Source organism: Protobothrops mucrosquamatus, unplaced genomic scaffold, assembly GCF_001527695.2.
Source record: "Protobothrops mucrosquamatus isolate PMUCROS unplaced genomic scaffold, P.Mucros_1.0 scaffold1758, whole genome shotgun sequence".
Classification (NCBI taxonomy): Eukaryota; Metazoa; Chordata; class Lepidosauria; order Squamata; family Viperidae; genus Protobothrops; species Protobothrops mucrosquamatus.
In genome coordinates this window covers 124,162-149,290 of record NW_015387898.1, presented here as the reverse complement: position 1 = coordinate 149,290, position 25,129 = coordinate 124,162, and the positions used below count along the sequence as shown (strand labels likewise).

The 25,129-nt window shown below is 42.7% G+C and overlaps 1 protein-coding gene across 1 annotated transcript in view; it reads right to left on the bottom strand.

The window, feature by feature from the left end:
• Nucleotides 1-25,129, bottom strand: part of LOC107293882 — a 49,369-nt gene that overhangs the window by 6,886 nt on the left and 17,354 nt on the right. Inside the window, 5 exon segments of the mRNA XM_029285482.1 lie at nt 5,438-7,204; nt 16,061-17,115; nt 22,301-22,313; nt 22,561-23,769; nt 23,829-23,911. Of these exon segments, the coding sequence (XP_029141315.1) occupies nt 5,438-7,204; nt 16,061-17,115; nt 22,301-22,313; nt 22,561-23,769; nt 23,829-23,911 (4,127 nt within the window).

The following is a 25,129-nucleotide window of genomic DNA, read 5'->3' as shown; positions in this document are numbered from 1 at the left end:
ATCTATTTTTTCTACCTGAAAACTCTGTTGCTGTTATTCTCTCCTTTGTCTCCCTCCATCTGTTAAGGAAAGAGAAGAGTTTTAACACTTTCTGGAGGAAATAGAAAAGATTTTCATTGATGGTTTGTTTTGCATTTTAATGCAGCTTCTCATTCTTTGTTGTCCGGAGTGCTCTTCTTGGCATCCTCTCTGTCTATAACAGGGGTAGGCAACCTTGTCTCTTTTATGACTCGTGGACTTCAACCCCCAGAATTCCTGAGACAGCACAGCTGGCTCAGGAATTCTGGGAGTTGAAGTCCATGAGTCATAAAAGAGACAAGGTTGCCTACCCCTGGTCTATAAGATTCACATTAATGGATTAATTTCATTAGTGTTTAAAAAATGGCTGCTGAACCTGTGAAAACAGCAAAAAAACCCACCATCCATATATTACTATGAAAAAGCAAACATATCAAAATGCTAATTTAACCTTTAAAATTCATTATGATTCATCAGGCACAGAGGAGACTAGCAAAATCAAACTTCAAGTATCCACTCATATTTCAGATCAATGGAATTCTCTTCTTGGCTTGTGTAAATCATGAATTATTATAATTGCGAATAGTTGTTACAAAAAATACCTGAAAATACTGAGTTCTATATAGATATATGTATATGCACACATAAATACACACCTATAAATTTATATATGTGGAAAATCTATGTGTATTTCGGACCTTCAAAATGTTTCAGAAGTGGATTCACTTAATTTGTTTGATCTAATTTTAGAAAGCTGGGACACTAACAGGTGAAACGGTGCCCAAAGCCTATGCGAGATTTAAAGCACCCGTTTTACCCCCGAAAGTCCTCACTTGCCAGGAAAACATGTCAGTAATATCACAAGGAATGAAGACTGAGAGAGGCAGGCGGTTAAAAAATATGAAATACAGATTTTTAAAATGTCCCAATTTTTCCATCTCCCAGCAGAAAATCACAGGCAGCAGTTTTAAATTGATAAATATGTATCAATATGATGAATCTTCAGAGTCCGTTAAACCTACAATACAATTCAACTAATTGAACAGAAAAATTGGTGGGAATCAGGAAAAGATAACATAAAGGAAGTAAGATAAACAGATAGGCAAAAATAGCTGGGTCTTAATAGTGGGAAAAGGAAGAAGACAAACTATAAAAAAACAGCTGTAAGAGGAAATGGCTAGCCAGCAAAGACATGTTGAATTGGAAAACAGGAAAATAAGCTGAATAAGATAAGAGGAAAGGCACACTGAATTGAAAAACAGGAAAGAACCTATTGTTCTAAAAGGGGGACATAGATATCCACAGAGTTTAAAATAACCATTTAAGTGTCTAATTTTTCTTATTATTATTGTATATGTGAATATGATTTAACATGTTATCAGGAAATGTGTATAAGCGGACGGAAAGAGTATAACCTCATAATACCTCAGCCAATGGGGAAAGAGGAGGGATGCAGTGGCTATAAAAGAAGGAAATATTTTGGGTTAAAACTTTGAAGAGAACCAAGCTTAATAATAATAATAATAATATATTGCAATAAACGAAACAAAAGGCCTTCACTGTGTCTTGGCTGGCTATGGGTCAGGCGAGCTTGCCTCTGGTCACGAAGGAAAGTAGCCAGGAGCACATAACAAAATCACGCAGCGTAAGGATAATAACATTTGGGGAGAGAAAGAATATGCAGCAGCAGCAGCCGACATATTTCAGCCTCGTCCCTTCGCTGCTTCCACACCGCGGAGGAAAAGAAACAGCCCGACTTGCTCCCGGCTTCTCCTCCGACCTGCCCTCCACTCACCTCCCAGGAGCCGCTTCGACCCTCCAGATAGCGGAAGAGCATCCATGGACGCCATCCTCCTCCCATAAGTGAGCCGGAAAAGGAAGTTCCTCTGCCCATTCCCCAAAATCCTCTCTAGCAATCCAATCCTCTATCGTTTCAATTTTTTCCAGCTCCGCCTCTCTCCCTCCCGTATGACGTTGGCTCCCGTATGACGTTGGCTCCCGTATGACGTTGGCACCCGTATGACGTTGGCTCAACCTCCCTCCCTCCCTCCCTTGGCACTAGCGATGCGGCTGCTGTGTACAGAACTGTATTCCCTGCTTGCTAGGTACGAGTGTTGCTTCTCTCTAGAGCGCCATCTAGCGACATAAGGTTGAAAAGCACGCTGGTCCTATCTCTTCCCTAAAGCGTTTGCAAGGCGTTTTCATGGATTCCCTGGTTCTTTAGGGGCCATCAAGTCGTGTTCGACTCCCACCGAGCACATCGATAGCTTTTGTCCAGGACAATCTACCCTAAACCTTTTCTTTCAGGTCTCCCAAGAGGGCAGTCATCGTCCCTCTTCCTCCAACTAAATCAAAGGAAAGTGTCCTTGGGGGGGGGGGAATTATGTACAACAGCCAAGGAGAAAGTGCACCTCCCTTGAGGGCTGGTGAAGATTGTTCCAGGCAGTTTTTCATCTTGGGGGTTGGGGGTGCAGGATACCTCCCTGAAATTTGCCTCTGCAACTTAGGAAGCTGTAAAATTGAAGCTTGACCCCTTGTCTCGTCTGTGATTTTATTTTCCTTTACTTCCATCTTTAGCTAAGAAGCAGCAGATTTCCTACTGGTGCTCCATCCCTGCTAAGCAATGGAAATTTGGGCTCGAATTGCTGTCACAACCTGAGAACTACCTATATTTCTTTTCCAAGCTCAGGAGAGGGCTGGAAGAGTCATTTCCCCCCCCTTCTGGACAGTTGGCATCCTGGCCAGCTTCATACCTTCAACAGCGGTTTGCTGTGCATAATAAAATTATGACAGGTTTTCCTGGCAGAGGAGTTCAAGGCATTTCTGCAGATTAAGACCTTTTCTCAGTGCATCTAAGTAGGAGAATGAGAGGTTGGCAGCCTGCAACTTCAACTCACCCTCTGCTTGCAGCTCTGACTTTGCCACCCGCAGAAAGGGCAGTGCAGGAGAAAGACACCTGGGCCCTTCTCGGTCTGGGTTCAGGCTGGGACATATCACCAAAAGGGCATTGGTTGTAACTCTCATGGACTTTTGGAGGCCTCGGGATAGACGGGGTACAACCATCATGTCCCTCCTAGATCTCTCATCAGGTTTCAGTACTGCATCATTGAAGGGATTTTATTGTGCTTAAGATTGATAGTAGTAGTGTTATTTTGTAACCATTTTATATTGATACTAGTAGTGATATTTTGTAATCATTTTATATATAATTTTGTTCATGTGCAAGCAGCTTTGTAGGTGCCCTATATTGGGAAATTATTTACATAAAAGCAAATGTTTCGTGCTAAATATGTCTCTGTCTCCATAGCTGGTGTAGGATTTGTTGTATAGTTGAAATAAACAATCACAAGCCAAAATTTCCAACGGAAAACAATGGTAATTTATTTGAACTCCTTTATAAGGGGGGGGGGTGCTGCTTGTGCCTGCAAGCATACAGTGGACACACCACAAATCTGCAATATTTGTTCTTTATATTCCCCCATTGCCATTACAAATTTACCTCCCACCTCTTCTTCCTTGGCTTAGTAATCATGCTGTAATCATGTCATCACAACTTATCCAAAGCTTCTAAAATGAATATATTACCTCCCCCCCCCCCATCACTTCTCCCATTCCCCTTATTCTATGCCCCGGCCCTTATTTACGAATTACCTTTTATGGCTGTTACTTCCTAGGGGTTTTCTCTAAAGTTGGGCCTCTGGCAATCTGGGAGGCCCCTGGAGAAAAGCCTTACACTGCTGCTTTCTAACATCTACATGAAACCAGTAGGGGAGGCCATCCATCCTATGATACCCCATTATGTACAGGTAGCCCTGGACCTAGAACATTTCATTTAGCAACCATTTGAAGTTACAACAGTGCTAAAAAAAGTGACATGACCATTTTTCACACTTACAATTGTACCATACCCCTTGTCACATGATGCAAATTACGACGCTTGGCAATTGACTCATATTTGTGAGTTTGAGTGTCCTGGGGTCATGTGATCTCCTTGGTCAACTGAGCTGGTGCACAACTTGGGGATCCTCCTGGAATCATGGCTCCTGCTTGAGAAGATCATAGGTGGGGGAGGGGGCTTTGCAGAGATTTATCTGGTGCGCCAACTGTAGCCTTTCCTAGACCAGGGAGGCCTTGCACAGAGCTCAATCATGCCTTGGTCAGCTCCAGTTTGGATCACTGCCCTGGACCCCCCGGAAACCTCTAACTGGTCCAGAATGCCCCAATGCACAAAGTAATGAGGGCCTCTAGGTTGCCCATATCACATCTTTGTGGTGTGAGCTGCCGCAGGCTTTGTTTGTTTACAGGTGCAATTGAAGATGCTGCTCATCACATTTAAAGCTATTTCTTTATTGTAGCAATTGCTCTTGGCATTAATACAGCACCGCACTGTGCTTTATAGCACTCTCGGCTTAGTGTCAGAATATTCTCCCCAACAATCTGGGTTCTCATTTTACCGATCTCAGAAGGATGGAGGGCTGAGTTAACTTGGAGCTCCCTAAGGATCGAATTCCAGGCTGTGGGCAGAGTCAGCCAGCAATACTGCATTCCCACCACTGAGCCAACAGGACACCTGTTATTAATGTTCCACTTTATTATTTCTGCATCTATCTGTTCTACCAGGTCAGATAGGGTGGGCATGCACCTAGCCCCTTCCCTTAAATATTGCCATCTGATAGGAGCTAGGAAGTGAGCCTTTTCCGCTGCAGACCCTGCCCTATGAGACTCTTTCCCCTGAGGTATGGCAGGCCATTATCTGTATTAAGGTTTTATTACTGCAAGCTGCCCACTCACCATGAGTTGGGTTGGCATATACATTTCCTTAACAAATAATATATTTATGTGTAGAAATAGCTCAAGGCGGCAAACACACTTAATACAGATGCAAGCTCGCTTTCACTGTCCCAGCACAGCACTTCCCCTTGACTCTGTGGAAGGGAAGGACCACACTGGGCCAGAGAAAGGAAGCTCAGATCTTCTCCCTCATGTTTGATACTAAAACACATTTGACTAAAAAGAATATGGCAAGAAATTAAAAGTTTAGTTTCTCAGCTGGGCTTCCAATTAGAGAAGAGAAATGAAATTCAAGATTCCTCTACACACATCAAATTTTCCCTGTGTGATTTCTTGTGTGTGAAAAGGGTAGAATAATATGTGAAACATTTTCCACAATCTGGGCACTTGAATGGTTTCTCTCCTGTGTGTAACCTTACATGATTTATAAGGCTAGACCTACTACTGAGAACTTTCCCACAATCCGGACATTCATACGGCTTCTCTCCTGTGTGAGTCCTCTGGTGTTTCACCAGGTAGCAATTCTGACTGAAACATTTCCCACAATCAGGACATTTGTATGATTTCTCTTCTATGTGAGTAGACTGATGTTTCACCATGTCACTTTTCCAACAGAAATCCTTTCCACACTCTGGGCACTCATACGGTCTTTCTCCCGTGTGAATCCTCTGATGTATCACCAGGTAGGAATTCACACGGAAACGTTTCCCACAATCCAGACACTTGAATGGTTTTTCTCCTGTGTGAATTCTGTTATGTATCACCAGACTGGAATCCTGACTGAATCTTTTTCCACAATGCAGACACTCATAAGGTTTCTCTCCTGTGTGAGTTCTCTGGTGAATCACCATCTTGGAATTAAGCCTGAAACTTTTCCCACAATCCAGACATTCATATGGTTTCTCTCCCGTGTGAATCCTCTGGTGACTCACCAGGTGGGAATTGTAATTGAAACTTTTCCCACAGTCCAGACACTTGAATGGTTTTATTCCTGTGTGAGTTCTCTCATGTAACATCAGACTAGAATTCTCACTGAATCTTTTTCCACAATGCAAACACTCATACGGTTTCTCTCCTATGTGAGTTCTCTGGTGTACCATCAGTTTAGAATTCTGATTGAATCTTTTCCCACAATCCAGACACTTGAATGGTTTCTCTCCCGAGTGAGTCCTCTGGTGACTCAACAGGTGGGAATCCTGACTGAAACCTTTTCCACAATCAGGACATTCATATGGTTTCTCTCCGGTGTGAGTTCTCTGGTGTTTCATCAGGTAGGAATTCTGACTGAAACATTTTCCACAATCCAGACATTCATATGGTTTCTCTCCGGTGTGAGTTCTCTGGTGTTTCATCAGGTAGGAATTCTGACTAAAACATTTTCCACAATCCAGACATTCATATGGTTTCTCTCCCGTGTGAGTTCTCTGGTGCTTTACCAGGCTGGAATTCTGACTGAAACATTTCCCACAATCAGGACATTCATATGGTCCCTCTCTCATGTGAGTCCTCCGGTGACTCACCAGGGTGGAATTCTGACTGAAACTTTTTCCACAATCAGGACATTCATATGGTCCCTCTCTCATGTGAGTCCTCCGGTGACTCACCAGGGTGGAATTCTGACTGAAACTTCTTCCACAATCAGGACATTCATATGGTTTCTCTCCGGTGTGAGTCCTCTGGTGACTCACCAGGTAGGAATTATGACTGAAACTTTTTCCACAATCAGGACATTCATATGGTTTCTCTCCGGTGTGAATCCTCTGGTGACTCAGCAGGTTGGAATTATGACTGAAACTTTTTCCACAATCAGGACATTCAAAGGGTTTCTCTCCTGTGTGAGTCCTCTGGTGTGTCACCAGGCTGGATTTGTGATTGAAACTTTCCCCACAGATCGGACATTCAAAGGGTTTCTCTCCTGTGTGAGTCCTCTGGTGTGTCACCAGGTGAGAATTCTGACTGAAACCTTTTCCACAATCAGGACATTCATATGGTTTCTCTCCTGTGTGAGTCCTCTGGTGACTCAGCAGGTTGGAAGTATGACTGAAACTTTTTCCACAATCCAGGGACGTGTATGGTTTCTCTCCTCTATGAGTTCTCTGGTGTATCACCAGGCTGGATTTACGACTGAAACTTTTCCCACAAACGGGACATTCAAAGCGTTTCTCCCCAGTGTGAGTTCTCTTGTGTCTCACCAGATTGGTGTGCTTGCTAAATCTTTTCCCACAATCCAGACACTTGAATGGTTTCTCTCCCGTGTGAGTCCTCTGGTGACTCAACAGGTGGGAATTCTGACTGAAACCTTTTCCACAATCAGGACATTCATATGGTTTCTCTCCCGTGTGAGTCCTCTGGTGAATCACCAACTTGCAATTCTGACTGTAACTTTTCCCACAATCTGGACACTCATATGNATTAGTGTTTAATAAATGGCTGCTGAACCTGTGAAAACAGCAAAAAATCCATATATTACTATGAAAAAGCAAACATATCAAAATGCTAATTTAACCACTAAGATTCATTATGATTCATCAGGCACAGAGGAGACTAGCAAAATCAAACTTCAAGTATCCACTCATATTTCAAATCATGGAATTCTCTTCTTGGCTTGGGTAAATCACGAATTATTATCATTGCAAATAGTTGTTACAAAAAATACCTGAAAATACTGAAGTCTATACAGATACATGAATATGCACACATAAATACACATCTATAAATTTATATATGTAGAAAACCTATGTGTATTTCAGTCTTTAAAATGATTCAGAAGTGGATTCACTTAATTTGTTTGATCTAATTTTAGAAAGCTGGGACACTAACAGATGAAACGGTGCCCAAAGCCTATGTGAGATTTAAAGCACCTGTTTTACCCCCAAAAGTCCTCACTTGCCAGGAAAACATGTCAATAATATCACAAGGAATGAAGACCGAGAGAGGCAGGCTGTTAAAAAATATGAAATACAGATTTTTTAAATGTCACAACTTTTCTATGTCCCAGCAGAAAATCACAGGCAGCAGTTTTAAATTGATAAATATGTATCAATATGATGAATCTTCAGAGTCACTTAAACCTAGAATACAATGGAATCTAATTGAATAGAAAAATAAGTACAATTGGTGGGAATCAGGAAAAGATAACATAAAGGAAGTAAGATAAACACATAGGCAAAAATAGCTGGGTCTTAAGAGTGGGAAAAGGAAGAAGACGAACTATAAAAAATAGCTGTAAGAGGAAATGGCTAGCCAGCAAAGACATGTTAAATTGGAAAACAGGAAAATAAGCTGAATAAGATAAGAGGAAAGGCACACTGAATTGAAAAACAGGAAAGAACCTATTGTTCTAAAAGGGGGACATAGATATCCACAGAGTTTAAAATAACCATTTAAATGGCTAATTTTTCTTATTATTATTGTATATGTGAATATGATTTAACATGTTATCAGGAAATGTGTATAAGCAGACGGAAAGAGTGTAACCTCATAATACCTCAGCCAATTAGGAAAGAGGAGGGATGTAGCTGCCAGGACAGGACTGCATAAAAGAAGGGAATATTTTGGGTTAAAACTTTGAAGAGAACCAAGCTTTGAAAGCCTCTCTTCCGCTTATTGCAATAAACAAAACAAAAGGCCTTCACTGTGTCTTGGCTGGTTATTGGTCAGGCGAACTTGCCTCTGGTCATGAAGGAAAGTAGCCAGGAACACATAACAGCCTTGGGGGCTCGTCCGGGATTTGCATCCATTCCATCATTGGCAGCCGGGGATATCTGAAGTGGGGAGTGCGCACCTGGGTAAGTTTTTTTTCCCAGCCCTAAAAGGTTGGATCACCCCTGCTGGAACAAAGACGAATTGGGGATCCCAAGATGGAAAGCCAGGACACAGTGACAACCTAAGGGAAAGGCCGGCTGACTCAGGGAAGGACTGCAACTCTGCCTGACAGGTAAGATACCAGAGGGGTATCTATATATCAGAGGGGTATTAATGGGCAATAAGAGTGCAAAAAAGAGGGACGCCTGCCCGGCCCCGTGTGCCGTCCAATAAGGAAACAGAGAAAAATATCCACATTCCAGAATGGAATGGACCCCTTTAGGGAGAATGTTGAAGAACTGGATAATCTTCCTCCATATCCTGGCTCAGAAAAGGAGGAAGATGACATTGTACCTTTAGGGTCCAAAGTTAGGCCATCTGCACCAGAGGACCTGTCAAAGGAAACCAAGGAATTAGTCAAAAATAACCAGGAATTAGAGGAAGAGATGAAAAAGAGCATGGCAGAAGGCTTTTTCCCTATGGTCACAAGACAGTAGAAAATGGGACAAGTCTTTATAGCACCTTTTTGACAGGTGCCTATAGGAGAAGGCAATCTGGGTTATGTGGAGGCCCCTCTAACGGCCTTTGAAATCAGACAGTTCAAGAAGGAACTGCCTAAATTAGTAGAAAACCCAATAGAAGTAGGAAAACAGATTGAAATGTTTTTAGGACCTATGGAATATTCATGGAGAGAAATGCAATCTATATTTAATATGTTATTTACACCAGAAGAGAATGGGGTGATTAGGAGAGCAGCTAAGGAACAATGTAAGAAAAAGTTTCCACAAAAGAATGAACAGAATGAAATCCTTGATGCAGATCCAAAGTGGGAAGGTAACATGAGTGCAGAGAGGAAAGCTATGGCTGATTATAGGGGATATTTAATAGAAAGTATTAAAAATGCAGTGCCGCAGAGTCATAACATTCAGAAGGCACTGTCATTAGAACAAGGAAACTAGGAAACACCAACTGAATGGTTAGAAAGATTAAAAAGCCAACTTCAGAAGTATGGACATTTGCATCCTGGTAATCCAGGACATCAAATGATTTTGAAATATCAATTTGTAGGGAAAGCATGGGAAGATATTAGGGTAAAATTGCACAAATTACACACATGGGAAACTAAAACAATAGAAGATTTATTAAAAGAGGCTCAGAAAGATTATGCAAAGAGAAGAGAGAGATAAACGTAAGATAAAAATGATGGCTCAGTTGGTGCAAGCAGGCCAGCAAAGAGGAAGGGGGGGGGGACTAAACAGGAAACCAATAAGGGGTCTTGGGAGAGGTCTAGGCCGATGGCGAGGACAGCCATTTGGCACCAGGGGATACAAACCCCTGAGAGAAAATTCCTCTGGACCCAGATTAGGGAAAAATCAATGTGCCTTCTGTAAGGAGGAAGGGCACTGGAAAAATGAGTGTCCTAAACGAAAGGAACAGGAGGAGTTAAGTCAATTGATGAACTTTGAAGATTAGGGGAGTCAGGGACAAATCTGTTTTTGGGTCCAGCTTTCCAGGAACCCCTGATAACTTTGAAAGTTGGACCAGAGAATGAAGACATTGTGTTTTTGGTTGATTCTAGAGCCACCAGATCCACGTTGAACTTCATACCAAAAGGGTTGAAAATTGGACAAGGAAAAATTAGGGCACAAGGCATAGGTGGGCATATAGTGGAAGCTAGAATTTTTGACCCCACTATAGTTAAGTCCCAAGAAAAAGAGCCTGGGGTATGGTGTGATTTTGTATGGGTTGAAGGGAGCTGCAATTTAAGGGATTTAATTGGTAAATTGGGGATTGTTAATATGGGAAATGAAAGGGAAATAATGGTAAACATTATGGCCNATCTGAGGCACAGTGGTCTCCCTTGGACAAAGGCTCTCCCTTATAATGGCCGCTACCCCCCCGCCCCTACCCCGGGTCCTTGGCTGATGAAATGCCTGAAAACCCGGCGGGCAGATGTCTACTAGTGGAACCCCACCTTCTACGCCCAGCCAGGTCTCAGTAATACCTGCCAGGTCCGCGCCCCCCTCCAGGATAAGATGTTATTTACACCAGAAGAGAATGGGGTGATTAGGAGAGCAGCTAAGGAACAATGTAAGAAAAGGTTTCCACAAAAGAATGAACAGAATGAAATCCCTGATGCAGATCCAAAGTGGGAAGGTAACATGAGTGCAGAGAGGAAAGCTATGGCTGATTATAGGGGATATTTAATAGAAAGTATTAAAAATGCAGCGCCGCAGAGTCATAACATTCAGAAGGCACTGTCATTAGAACAAGGAAAGGAGGAAACACCAACTGAATGGTTAGAAAGATTAAAAAGCCAACTTCAAAAGTATGGACATTTGCATCCTGGTAATCCAGGACATCAAATGATTTTGAAATATCAATTTGTAGGGAAAATATGGGAAGATATTAGGGTAAAATTGCACAAATTACACACATGGGAAACTAAAACAATAGAAGATTTATTAAAAGAGGCTCAGAAAGTTTATGCAAAGAGAGGAGAGAGATAAACGTAAGATAAAAATGATGGCTCAATTGGTGCAAGCAGGCCAGCAAAGAGGACGGGGGGGACTAAACAGGAAACCAATAAGGGGTCTTGGGAGAGGTCTAGGCCGAGGGCGAGGACAGCCATTTGTCACCAGGGGATACAAACCCCTGAGAGAAAATTCCTCTGGACCCAGATTAGGGAAAAATCAATGTGCCTTCTGTAAGGAGGAAGGGCACTGGAAAAATGAGTGTCCTAAACGAAAGGAACAGGAGTTAACTCAATTGATGAACTTTGAAGATTAGGAGAGTCAGGGAACAAATCTGTTTTTGGGTCCAGCTTTCCAGGAACCCCTGATAACTTTGAAAGTTCAACCAGAGAATGAAGACATCATGTTTTTGGTTGATTCTGGAGCCACCAGATCCACGTTGAACTTCATACCAAAAGGGTTGAAAATTGGACAAGGAAAAATTAGGGCACAAGGCATAGGTGGGCATATAGTGGAAGCTAGAATTTTTGACCCCACTATAGTTAAGTCCCAAGAAAAAGAGCCTGGGGTATGGTGTGATTTTGTATGGGTTGAAGGGAGCTGCAATTTAAGGGATTTAATTGGTAAATTGGGGATTGTTATTATGGGAAATGAAAGGGAAATAATGGTAAACATTATGGCCTTAAGTGAGGAAGCTCAAAGTGAACCCCTCAGTTTAGGCAAAGGAGGAGAATAGGGAAAGGGTTCAAATTAAACCCTTAAAAGTAACTCTTAAACAACCAGGAGAAGCTGTACATCAGAAACAATATAACATAACTATGGAGGGAAGAAAGGGGTTGAAACCAGTGGTGGAAGAACTATTAAAGGATGGTTATTAGAATCCTGCATGTCTCCTTATAACACCTCTATCCTGCCAGTAAAGAAACCTGATGGAAATTTTTGGCTGGTGCAGGATTTAAGAAAAGTCAATAATATAGTGGTGCCTAGATTTCCTGTGGCTCCCAATCCTTATACCATCCTGGGTAGAATACCTTCCCAGGATAAATGGTATAGTGTATTGGATTTGAAGGATGCCTTCTGGTCTTGTCCTTTGGACCCAGGAAGCCAAGACATCTTTGCCTTTGAATGGGAAGATCCAGACACAGGGAGAAAACAACAATTGAGGTGGACAGCGTTACCCCAGGGGTATCCTGAATCACCCAATTTATTTGGACAAGTTCTGGAACAAATTCTGGAGGAATATCAGAAACCTCCACAAGTGACACTTATTCAATATGTCGATGATTTGCTATTGACAGGAGAAAAGAGGAATAAAGTAGAGGAAGCTACAGTAGAGTTACTAAACGTTTTGGCAGAAAAAGGTTTGAGAGTGTCTAGAAATAAAGCCCAATTGGTAGAAAAGGATCCCTTGATGATCTATCTATCTATCTATCTATCTATCTATCTATCTATCTATCTATCTATCTATCTATCTATCTATCTATCTATCTATCTATCTATCTATCTATCTTTCTATCTATCTCTTTTCCTTCTTTTATGGGTTCCTCCTCTACATCTTCCCTAGCTTTAGTCCGCAGGTCCACTATTGATGCACAGTCATGTTCTACTTCTTGCTTAGCCCATTTTGCTCCTATAAAAAAATCAGATGGGTTGATGTCTTCCCCCAGCAATTAATATTAGATCAGGTTGATCCGTAAGAATTGTCTCAAATTTCAACAACCTTGAGTCTGTCATCCATTTTGAAGCTCTGCTTGATAGTAACGCCCTAACCTGGTGGTTAGTTGTCACTATCAATGCCCCCCCCCCCAATAATGCAGCGTAAGGATAACAACATTTGGGGAGAGAAAGAATATGCAGCAGCAGCCGACACGTGTCAGCCTCGTCCCTTCGCTGCTTCCACACCGCGGAGGAAAAGAAACAGCCCGACTTGCTCCCGGCTTCTCCTCCGACCTGCCCTCCACTCACCTCCCAGGAGCCGCTTCCACCCTCGAGACAGCGGAAGAGCATCCACCGACGCCATTCTCCTCCCATAAGTGAGCCGGAAGAGGAAGTTCCTCTACCCTTTCCCCAAAATCCTCTCTAGCAATCTAATCCTCTATCGTTTCAATTTGTTCCAGCTCCGCCTCTCTCCCTCCCGTATGACGTCGGCACTAGCGATGCGGCTGCTGTGTACAGAACTGTATTCTCTGCTTTCTAGGTACGAGTGTTGCTTCTCTGTAGAGCGCCATCTAGCGACACAAGGTTGAAAATCACGCTCGTCCTATCTCTTCCCTAAAGCGTTTGCAAGGCGTTTTCATGGATTCCCTGGTTCTTTAGGGGCCATCAAGTCGTGTTCGACTCCCACCGAGCACATCGATAGCTTTTGTCCAGGACAATCTACCCTAAGCCTTTTCTTTCAGATCTCCTGAAAATCACCAATTGATTTTATTGTGCTTATGATTTTATTATGCTTAAGATTGATAGTAGTAGTGTTATTTTGCAAACATTTTATATTGATACTAGTAGTGATATTTTGTAACCATTTTATATATAATTTTGTTCATGTGCAAGCAGCTTTGTAGGTGCCCTATATTGGGAAATTATTTGCATAAAAGCAAATGTTTCGTGCTAAATGTGTCTCTGTCTCCATAGCTGGTGTAGGATTTGTTGTCTAGTTGAAATAAACAGTCACAAGCCAAAATTTCCAAAGGAAAACAATGGTAATTTATTTGTACTCCTTTATAAGGGGGGGGGGGTGCTGCTTGTGCATGCAAGCACAGAGTGGACACACCCCAAATCTGCAATATTTGTTCTTTATATTCCTCATTGCCATTACAAATTTACCTCCTGCCTGTTCTTCATTGGCTTATTAATCATGCTGTAATCATGTCATCACAACCTATCCAGAGCTTCTAAAATGAATATATTACCTCCGCCCTGCCCCCAGCTCCCCAAATCACTTCTCCCATTCCCCTTATTCTATGGCCAGGGCCATTAACTAAGAATTACCTTTTATGGCTGTTACTTCCTAGGGGGTTTCTCTAAAGTTGAGCCTCTGGCAATCTGGGAGGCCCCAGGACAAAAACTTTACACTGCTGCTTTCTAACATCTACATCATTGATGGCGAACCTTTTAGAGACTGAGTGCCCAAACTGCAACCCAAAACCTACTTATGCATTGTCGAGTGCCGGGTGGGTGTGGCCCATTGGCTGGGTGTGGCCCATTGGGTGGGCATGCCCAATTGGGTGGACGTGGCTGCGGTGGTAACGGCAGACTGGGTGGGATAAAAAGTTCAATCAATCAATTCCAACTTTGCAAGATCTTTTTTTCCCCGCGAGAAGTTGAAATTGATTGATTTATTGAACCTTTTTTTTCCCACATGGCAGCAGAGGCCTAAAGCGAAAAGGGTTTTATAAAACCCAGCTGAAGGCCTAGGACTGGGGCGACGACACACGTGCCCACAGAGAGGGCTCTGAGTGCCGCCTCTGGCACCCGTGCCATAGGTTCGCCACCACTGATCTACATGAAACCAGTAGGGGAGGCCATCCATCCTATGATACCCCATTATGTACAGGTAGCCCTGGACCTAGAACATTTCATTTAGCGACCATTTGAAGTTACAACAGTGCTATAAAAAAGTGACATGACCATTTTTCACACTTACAACCATTGCGCCATACCCCTTGTCACGTGATCAAAATTATGACGCTTGGCAATTGACTCATATTTGTGTCAGTGTCCTGGGGTCATGTGATCTCCTTGGAGATCCTCCTGGACTCATGGCTCCTGCTTGAGAAGATCATAGGTGGGGGAGGGGCTTTGCAGAGATTTAACTGGTGCACCAACTGTGTCCTTTCCTGGACCAGGGAGGCCTTGCACAGAGCTCAATCATGCCTTGGTCACCTCCAGTGTGGATCACTGCCCTGGACCCCCCGGAAATTCTAACTGGTTCAGAAAGCCCAAATGCACAAAGTAATGAGGGCCTCTAGGTTGCCCATATCACATCTTTGTGTTGTGAGCTGCCGCAGGCTTTGTTTCTTTACAGGTGAAATGGAAGATGCTGGTCATCACATTTAAAGCGATTTCTTTATTGTAGCAATTGCTCTTGGCATTAATACACCACCGCACTGTGCTTTATAGCACTCTCGGCTTAGTGTCAGAATATTCTCCCCAACAATCTGAGTTCTCATTTTACCGATCTCAGAAGGATGGAGGGCTGAGTTAACTTGGAGCTCCCTAAAGATCGAATTCCAGGCTGTGGGCAGAGTCACCCAGCAATACTGCATTCTGACCACTGAGCCAACAGGGCACCTGTCAGTAATGTTCCACTTTATTATTTCTGCATCTATCTGTTCTACCAGGTCAGATAGGGTGGGCATGCACCTAGCCCCTTCCCTTAACTATTGCCATCTGATAGGAGCTAGGAAGTGAGCCTTTTCCGCTGCAGACCCTGCCCTATCAGACACTCTTCCCCCTGAAGTATGGCAGGCCATTATCTGTATTAAGGTTTTATTACTGCAAGCTGCCCACTCACCACGAGTTGGGTTGGCATATACATTTCCTTAACAAATAATATATTTATGTGTAGAAATAGCTCAAGGTGGCAAACACACTTAATACAGATGCAAGCTCGCTTTCACTGTCCCAGCACAGCAGTTCCCCTTGACTCTGTGGAAGGGAAGGACCACACTGGGCCAGAGAAAGGAAGCTCAGATCTTCTCCCTCATGTTTGATACTAAAACAAATTTGACTAAAAAGAATATGGCAACAAATTAAAAGTTTAGTTTCTCAGCTGGGCTTCCAATTAGAGAAGAGAAATGAAATTCAACATTCCTCTACACACATCAAATTTTGCCTGTGTAATTTCTTGTGTCTGAAAAAGGTAGTATAATATGTGAAACATTTTCCACAATCTGGGCATTTGAATGGTTTCTCTCCTGTGTGTAACCTTACATGATTTATAAGGCTGGACCTACTACTGAGATCTTTCCCACAATCCGGACACTCATACGGCTTCTCTCCTGTGTGAGTCCTCTGGTGTATCACCAGCTGAGAATTCCATCTGAAATTTTTCCCACAATCTACACACTTATATCTTTTCTCTTCTGTGTGAATCCTCTGGTGTTTCATCAGGTAGGAATTCTGACTGAAACATTTCCCACAATCAGGACATTTATATGATTTCTCTTCTATGTGAGTAGACTGATGTTTCACCATGTCACGTTTCCAAGAGAAATCCTTTCCACAATCTGGGCACTCATATGGTTTCTCTCCTGTGTGAGTCCTCTGATGACTAAACAGGTAGGAATAACAAGTGAAACCTTTTCCACACTCTGGGCACTCATACGGTTTCTCTCCTGTGTGAATCCTCTGGTGTTTCACCAGGTAGTAACTCTCACGGAAACTTTTTCCACAATCTGGACACTTATATGGTTTCTCTCCTGTATGAGTCCTCTGATGTCTAACCAGGTTGGAAATCCGAATGAAACTTTTCCCACAATCTGGACACTTATATGGTTTCTCTCCTGTGTGAGTCCTCTGATGTTTAACTAGGTTGGAATTGTGACTGAAACTTTTCCCACAATCCAGACACTTGAAAGGTTTTTCTCCTGTGTGAGTTCTCTCGTGTATCACCAGGTTGGAATTCTGACTGAATCTTTTTCCACAATGCAGACACTCATACGGTTTCTCTCCTGTGTGAGTTCTCTGGTGTATCATCAGCTTGGAATTAAGCCTGAAACTTTTCCCACAATACAAACACTCATACGGTTTCTCTCCCGTGTGACTCCTCTGGTGTATCACCAGGTTGGAAGTATGACTGAAACTTTTCCCACAATACAGACACTCATACGGTTTCTCTCCCGTGTGAGTCCTCTGGTGACTCACCAGCTTGCAATTATGACTGAAACTTTTCCCACAATACAGACATTCATATGGTTTCTCTCCTGTGTGAGTCCTCTGGTGCTTTACCAGGCTGGAATTCTGACTGAAACTTTTCCCACAATCCAGACACTCAAAGAGTTTCTCCCCAGTGTGAGTCCTCTTGTGTCTCACCAGATTGGTGTGCATGCTAAATCTTTTCCCATCCTGGGAGCACTGGTAGAGCTGTTCCTTTTGCGTCGGTCCTTCCATGAATAATTGGAGTGCTGTTCTGAGTAAAGCTTTTGCCACTGTCCAAACATTTGCATGGGTTTTCAAGGGGTGGATGGACTCATGCAAAAATCAGATGTAATCTGCAATCCGTGTTTTTCCCAAAATAGGCAGTCGGTGGAATTTTTCCAACACTGATATTCTTGGATTCATGAGGAGGCCAAAAATATTTCTGATCCCTTGTCTAGTGGTGCTTTGATCCAAGACGCTTTCCTTCCTCAAATGCTTTCATTAATGCCTTTGTACTTTTTCATGCAATATTTTCTTGAGTTCCACATAATCTATTTTTTCTATCTGAAAACTCTGTTCCTGTTATTCTCTCCTTTGTCTCCCTCCATCTGTTAAGGAAAGAGGAGAGTTTTAACACTTTCTGGAGGAAATAGAAAAGATTTTGATTTATGGTTTGTTTTGCATTTTAACGCAGCTTCTCATTCTTTGTTGTCCGGATTGCTCTTCTTGGCATCCTCTCTGTCTATAAGATTCATATTAATGGATTAGTTTCATTAGTGTTTAAAAAATGGCTGCTGAACCTGTGAAAACAGCAAAAAAACCCACCATCCATATATTACTATGAAAAAGCAAAAATATCAAAATGCTAATTTAACCTCTAAGATTCATTATGATTCATCAGGCACAGAGGAGACTAGCAAAATCAAACTTCAAGTATCTACTCATATTTCAAATCATGGAATTCTCTTCTTGGCTTGGGTAAATTATGATAATTGTAAATCACAAATTATTATCATTGTAAATAGTTGTTACAAAAAATAGCTGAAAATACTGAGGTCTATACAGATACATGTATATGCACACATAAACACACACCTATAAATTTATATATGTGAAAAATCTATGTGTATTTCGGACCATCAAAACGTTTCAGAAGTGGATTCACTCAATTTGTTTGATCTAATTTTAGAAAACTGGGGACACTAACAGATGAAAAAGCCTATGCGAGATTTAAAGCACCCGTTTTACCCCTGAAAGTCCTCACTTGCCAGGAAAACATGTCAATAATATCACAAGGAATGAAGACCGAGAGAGGCAGGCTGTTAAAAAATATGCAATAAAGATTTCTTAAATGTCCCAATTTTTCCATCTCCCAGCAGAAAATCACAGGCAGCAGTTTTAAATCACGCAGCGTAAGGATAAGAACATTTGGGGAGAGAAAGAATATGCAGCAGCAGCAGCAGCCGACATATTTCAGCCTCGTCCCTTCGCTGCTTCCACACCGCGGAGGAAAAGAAACAGCCCGACTTGCTCCCGGCTTCTCCTCCGACCTGCCCTCCACTCACCTCCCAGGAGTCGCTTCGACCCTCGAATCTGCACAAGAGGCACCAGTGACGCCATTCTCCTCCCATAAGTGAGCCGGAAAAGGAAGTTCCTCTGCCCTTTCCCCAAAGTCCTCTCTAGCAATCCAATCCTCTATCATTTCAATTTGTTTCAGCTCCGCCTCTCTCCCTCCCGTATGACGTTGGCACCAGCGATGCGGCTGCTGTGTACAGAACTGTATTCTCTGCTTTCTAGGTACGAGAGTTGCTTCTCTGTAGAGCGCCATCTAGCGACGTAAGGTTGAAAATCACGCTCGTCCTATCTCTTCCCTAAAGCGTTTGCAAGGCGTTTTCATGGATTCCCTGGTTCTTTAGGGGCCATCAAGTCGTGTTCGACTCCCACCGAGCACATCGATAGCCTTTGTCCAGGACAATCTACCCTAAACCTTTTCTTTCAGGTCTCCCAAGAGGGCAGTCTTCGTCCCTCTTCCTGCAACTAAATCAAAGGAAAGTGTCCTGGGAGGGGAAATTATGTAGAACAGTCAAGGAGAAAGTGCACCTTCTTTGAGGGCTGGTGAAGATTCTTCCAGCCAGTTTTTCATCTTGGGGGTTGGGGGTGCAGGATAACTCCTCGAAATCTACCTCTGCAACTTAGCGAAGCTGTAAAATTGAAGCTTGACCCCTTGTCTCCTCTGTGATTTTATTTTCTTTTACTTCCATGTTTAGCTAACAAGCAGCATATTTCCTACTGGTGCCCCATCCCTGCTAAGCAATGGAAATTTGGGCTCGAATTGCTGTCACAACCTGAGAACTACCTATATTTCTTTTCCAAGCTCAGGAGAGGGCTGGAAGAGTCATTTCCCCCCTTCTGCACAGTTGGCATCCTGGCCAGCTTCATACCTTCAACAGCAGTTTGCTGTGCATAATAAAACCATGACAGGTTTTCCTGGCAGAGGAGTTCAAGGCATTGCTGCAGATTAAAATCTTTTCTCAGTGGAGCTGAAGAGGGGAATGAAAACCTGGCAGCCTGGAACTTCAACTCGCCCTCTGCTTGCAGCTCTGACTTTGCCACCCGCAGAAAGGGCTGTGCAGGAGAAAGACACCTGGGCCCTTCTCAGTCTGGGTTCAGGCCGGGACACATCATCAAACCGGCATTGGTTGCAACTCTCATGGACTTTTGGAGGCCTCGGGATAGACGGGGTACAACCATTATGTCCCTCCTAGACCTCTCATCAGGTTTCAGTACTGTATCATCGACCATAATAATTGAAGGGATTTTACTGTGTTTAAGATTGATAGTAGTAGTGTTATTTTGTAACCATTTTATATTGATACTAGTAGTGGTATTTTGTAATCATTTTATATGTAATTTTGTTCATGTGCAAGCAGCTCTGTAGGAGCCTTATATTGGGAAATTATTTACATAAAAGCAAATGTTTCGTGCTAAATAAGAGGAGATTGCTTACATGAAAGGACCAATGTGAAATTCAGTGGTCTGGGAAATAAGGAGGGAAGGTGAGTTAGCCTGCATTGATGTGTACGAGTCATGACCTTGGAATTTGTTTTTCTGTGCTTCCTTAGTCCTGGTACAGGGACTTGGGTCTCTTTGTTCTGAAAGGTAGTCTAAGCCGCCACGAAGAGGGAGGGGGACACCCGACTCTGTTTTGATCAAAATAAAATTTGTTTTCTTGCTGAAACATCGGCTCAGGAGTTTCTTTTGCTTTTTAAAATTCCTGACTAGCCCAGACAAGTATGTGAGGTTAAGAGGAGAACCTTACAATATCCTTCTGAGCAGACTTTGGGGACTTCCATCTCCATAGCTGGTGTAGGATCCGTTATCTAGTTATAATAAAACAGTCAGAAGCCAAAAGTTCCAAGAGAAAACAATGGTAATTTATTTGTACTCCTTTGTAAGGGGGCTGCTCCTTGTGCATGCAAGCACACAGTGGAGACACCCCAAATCTGCAATATTTGTTCTTTATATTCCCCATTGCCACTACAAATTTACCTCCCACCTCTTTATTGGTGTAGTAATAATGCTGTCACAACCTATCCAAAGCTTCTAAAGTGAATATATTATCTCCACCCCCAATTACTTCTCCCATTCCCCTAATTCTATGGCCCCTGGCCCTTATTTACGAATTACCTTTTATGGCAGTTAGTTCCTAGGGGTTTTCTCTAAAGTTGCTATCATATCAGTAAATTCTGGTTAGGACCGGTTTTCAGCGTAGCAGAGACCTTTCTAGATACAATTCTCAAACTTCAGGCTAGGCTTATGAGATTAAAATATAGACAATTTATTTGCTTCACAGACTAGCATGTCTTCTCATAGTTCTGTGAAAACAACAAGCTCTTTTTCCCACACTGGTTCCACTCGGTGTGGAGTCAGGCCTCTCGCAATTTGGGAGGCCCCAGGACAAAAACCTTACACTGCTGCTTTCTAACATCTACATGAAACCACTAAGGAAGGCCATCCATCCTGTGATACCCCATTATGTACAGGTAGCCCTGGACTTATAACATTACATATAGTGACCATTTGAAGTTACAACAGTGCTAAAAGAGTGTCATATGGCCATTTTTCACACAACCATTGCAGCATCCCTCTTGTCACGTGACCAAATTATGACGCTTGGCAATTGACTCAGATTTGTGAGTTTCAGTGTCCTGGGGTCATGTGACCTCCTTGGAGATCCTCCTGGACTCATGGCTCCTGCTTGAGAAGATCATAGGTGGGGGAGGGGGTTTGCAGAGATTTATCTGGTGCGCCAACCGTGGCTTTTCCTACACCAGGGAGGCCTTGCACAGAGCTCAATCATGCCTTGGTCACCTCCAGTTTGGATCATTGCCATGGACCACCCGGAAACCTCTAACTGGTTCAGAATGCCCCAACACACAAAGTAATGAGGGCCTCTGGGTTGCCCATATCACATCTTTGTGGTGTGAGCTGCCGCAGGCTTTGTTTCTTTACAGGTGCAATGGAAGATGCTGCTCATCACATTATTGTAGCAATTGCACTTGGAATTAATACACCACCCCACTGTGCTTTATAGCACTCTAGGCTTACAGTGTTAGCATATTCTCCCCAACAATCTGGCTTCTCATTTTACCAATCTCAGAAGGATGGAGGGCTGAGTTAACTTCGAGCCCCCTCAGGATCGAATTCCAGGTTGTGGGCAGAGTCAGCCAGCAATACTGCATTCTGACCACGGGCCAACAGGGCACCTGTCATTAATGTTCCACTTTTATTATTTCTGCATCTATCTGTTCTACCAGGTCAGATAGGGTGGGCATGCACCTAGCCCCTTCCCTTAACTATTGCCATCTTGACAGGAGCTAGGAAGTGAGTCTTTTCCGCTGCAGATCCTGCCCTATGAGACACTCTTTCCCCTGAAGTATGGCAGGCCATTATCTTCGGTAAAGCAAGGAAGATCTAATCCTGTGGTTAATTTCTCCAATTTAGCTCTTTGCAAGGAGAAAGATGACGACCTTTGAAGAATGGCACAAGGAGGGCCATAATAGGGCCAAGTGGCCTGGTTAATTTCTAATTTGATCAAAAGCAAGAATCACCATTTTGGGATTCCATGACCATCCAAATGCCATCAACCTTGCTAGAGATGCCCTGTATTTGAGGGCAAAGGTGGAGACTTTGAATGTTGCCATTTTGCAACATATGCGATTTATCAGTTTCTGTATTAAGGTTTTATTACTGCAAGCCACCACTCACCCTGAGTTGGGTTGGCATATACATTTTCTTAACCAATAATATATTTATTTGTAGAAATAGATCAAGGCGGCAAACACACTTGATACAGATGCAAGCTCGCTTTCACTGTCCCAGCACAGCAGTTCCCCTTGACTCTGTGGAAGGGAAGGACCACACTGGGCCAGAGAAAGGAAGCTCAGATCTTCTCCCTCATGTTTGATACTACAACACATTTGACTAAAAAGAATATGGCAAGAAATTAATTGGTCAGTTTCTCAGCTGGGCTTCCAATTAGAGAAGAGAAATGAAATTCAACATTCCTCTACACACATCAAATTTTGCCTGTGTAATTTCTTGTGTGTGAAACAGGCAGAATAATATGTGAAACATTTTCCACAATCTGGGCATTTGAATGGTTTCTCTCCTGTGTGTAACCTTACATGATTTATAAGGCTGGACCTACTACTGAAATCTTTCCCACAATCCGGACACTCATACGGCTTCTCTCCTGTGTGAGTCCTCTGGTGTATCACCAGCTGAGAATTCCATCTGAAATTTTTCCCACAATCTACACACTTATATGTTTTCTCATCTGTGTGAATCCTCTGGTGTGTCACCAGGTCAGAATTCCATCTAAAATTTTCCCCACAATCTACACACTTATATGGTTTCTCTTCCATGTGAATCCTCTGGTGAATCACCAGGTAGGAATTCTGACTGAAACTTTCCCCACAATCATGACATTTATATGGTTTCTCTTCTATGTGAGTTGACTGATGTTTCACTAGGTGACATTTTCGATAGAAACCTTTCCCACAATCTGGGCACTCATATGGTTTCTCTCCCGTGTGAGTCCTCTGATGTTCCACCAGATAGGAATAGCAAGTGAAACCTTTTCCACACTCTGGGCACTCATATGGTTTCTCTCCTGTGTGAGTCCTCTGGTGTATCACCAGGTAGTAACTCTGACGGAAACTTTTCTCACAATCTGGACACTTATATGGTTTCTCTCCTGTGTGAGTCCTCTGATGTTTAACCAGGTTGGATTTTCGAATGAAACTTTTCCCACAATCAGGACATTCATATGGGTTTTCTCCTGTGTGTATCCTCTGGTGTCTCACCAGGTAGGAATTCTGACTGAAACTTTTCCCACAATCCAGACACTTGAATGGTTTTTCCCCTGTGTGAGTTCTCTCATGTATCACCAGGTTGGAATTCTGATTGAAACTTTTCCCACAATGCAGACACTCGAATGGTTTCTCTCCTGTGTGAGTCCTCTGGTGTCTCACCAGCTTGGAATTCCGAGGGAAACTTTTCCCACAATCCGGACACTCATACATTTTTTCTCCTGTGTGAGTCCTCTGGTGCTTCGCCAGTTCAGATTCGCAACTAAAACCTTTCCCACAATCTGAACACTCATACGGTTTCTCTGCCATATGTGCCGTCTGGTGTTTCACCAGATTGGAATTCTGACTGAAACTTTCCCCACAATCCCGACACTGATACGTTTTTTCTCCAATCTGAGTTCTCTCATGTTCCACCAAGGAGGAATTGCAACTGAAACCTTTCCCACAATCTTGGCACTCATATGGTTTCTCTCCCATATGAGTACCAGGTAGGAATTCTGACTGAAACATTTCCCACAATCAGGACGCTCATATGGTTTCTCTCCTGTGTGAGTCCTCTTGTCTCTCACCAGATTTGTTTCTATACTAAAACTTTTGCAACATTGGGAGCATTGGCAGGGCTCTCTCTGGTATGTGTCCTTACATGAATGATGAGGAAGCTATTCTGAGTAAAGTTTTTGCCACACTCCAAATATCCGTATCACTTTTCAGTGGGTGGATCAACTTGTGCCTAATCCGTTGTGATCTGCAACCTCTATTTTTCCCACATTAGGCAGTTTGTGGGGCTTTTCCAATTCTTGGATTTTTGAGGAGGCCAAAAATGTTTCTGATCACTTACTTGCAGGTTCTTTGAGTCAAACTGCTGTTTTATTCCTCAAAGGCTTTAATTAATGCCTGTCCATTTTGGCTATCCAAGGGACCTTTTCTTTTCCACTGACTCCTAGTTGTTTCTACTTTTTTTTTTACTTGGATATTATCCCTCTTGACTTCTCGTGTAATGTTTCCTTGAGTTGCACATAATCTATTTTTTCCAGCTCAAAAATTTGTTCTTGTTATTCTCTCTCTTGCTTCTCATCTGCTGAGGAAGGAGAAGAGTTTTCACACTTTCTGGAGGAAGTGAAAGAGATTTTGATTGGTTTGTTTTGCGTTTTAATGTTGCTTCTTATTCTCTGCTGTCCAGAGTGCTCTTCTTCGCATCTTCTTTACCTGTAAGATTCATATGAATGGTTTAGGTTCATTATTGTTTAAAAAATGGGTGTACGACAAGTGAAAGTAGCAAAACAAAAAAACAACCCCATATATTACCATGAGAACATCAGAATTCTATTTTAACGTCTAACATTATGATTCATTTGGCGTACAGAAGACTAGCAAAATTCAAGTTAAAAATATTGATTCAATCATAAAATTCTCTTTTTGGCTTGAATAGATCACACATGTATGCACGCACATGCCCACAGAAATAGACACCTAAGAATGTATTTCTGTGTGCAGGTACGTCCGTATTTGAATCAGAATAGAACTAGAAAGGATCTTCTGGGTCATCTAGCTGAACCCCCTGCTAAAGCAGGAGACCCTAGTCTAGTCTCTTCTTAAAGGGTACCTTAAAGGGTATAGGGGGTACCTTGCTCAATAGTAGTAACTGTGAGAGGGATCTCGGAGTCCTAGTGGACAATCACTTAGATATGAGCCAGCAGTGTGCTGCAGCTGCCAAAAAAGCCAACACAGTGCTGGGCTGCATTAACAGAGGGATAGAATCAAGATCACGTGAAGTATTAATACCACTTTACAATGCCTTAGTAAGGCCAC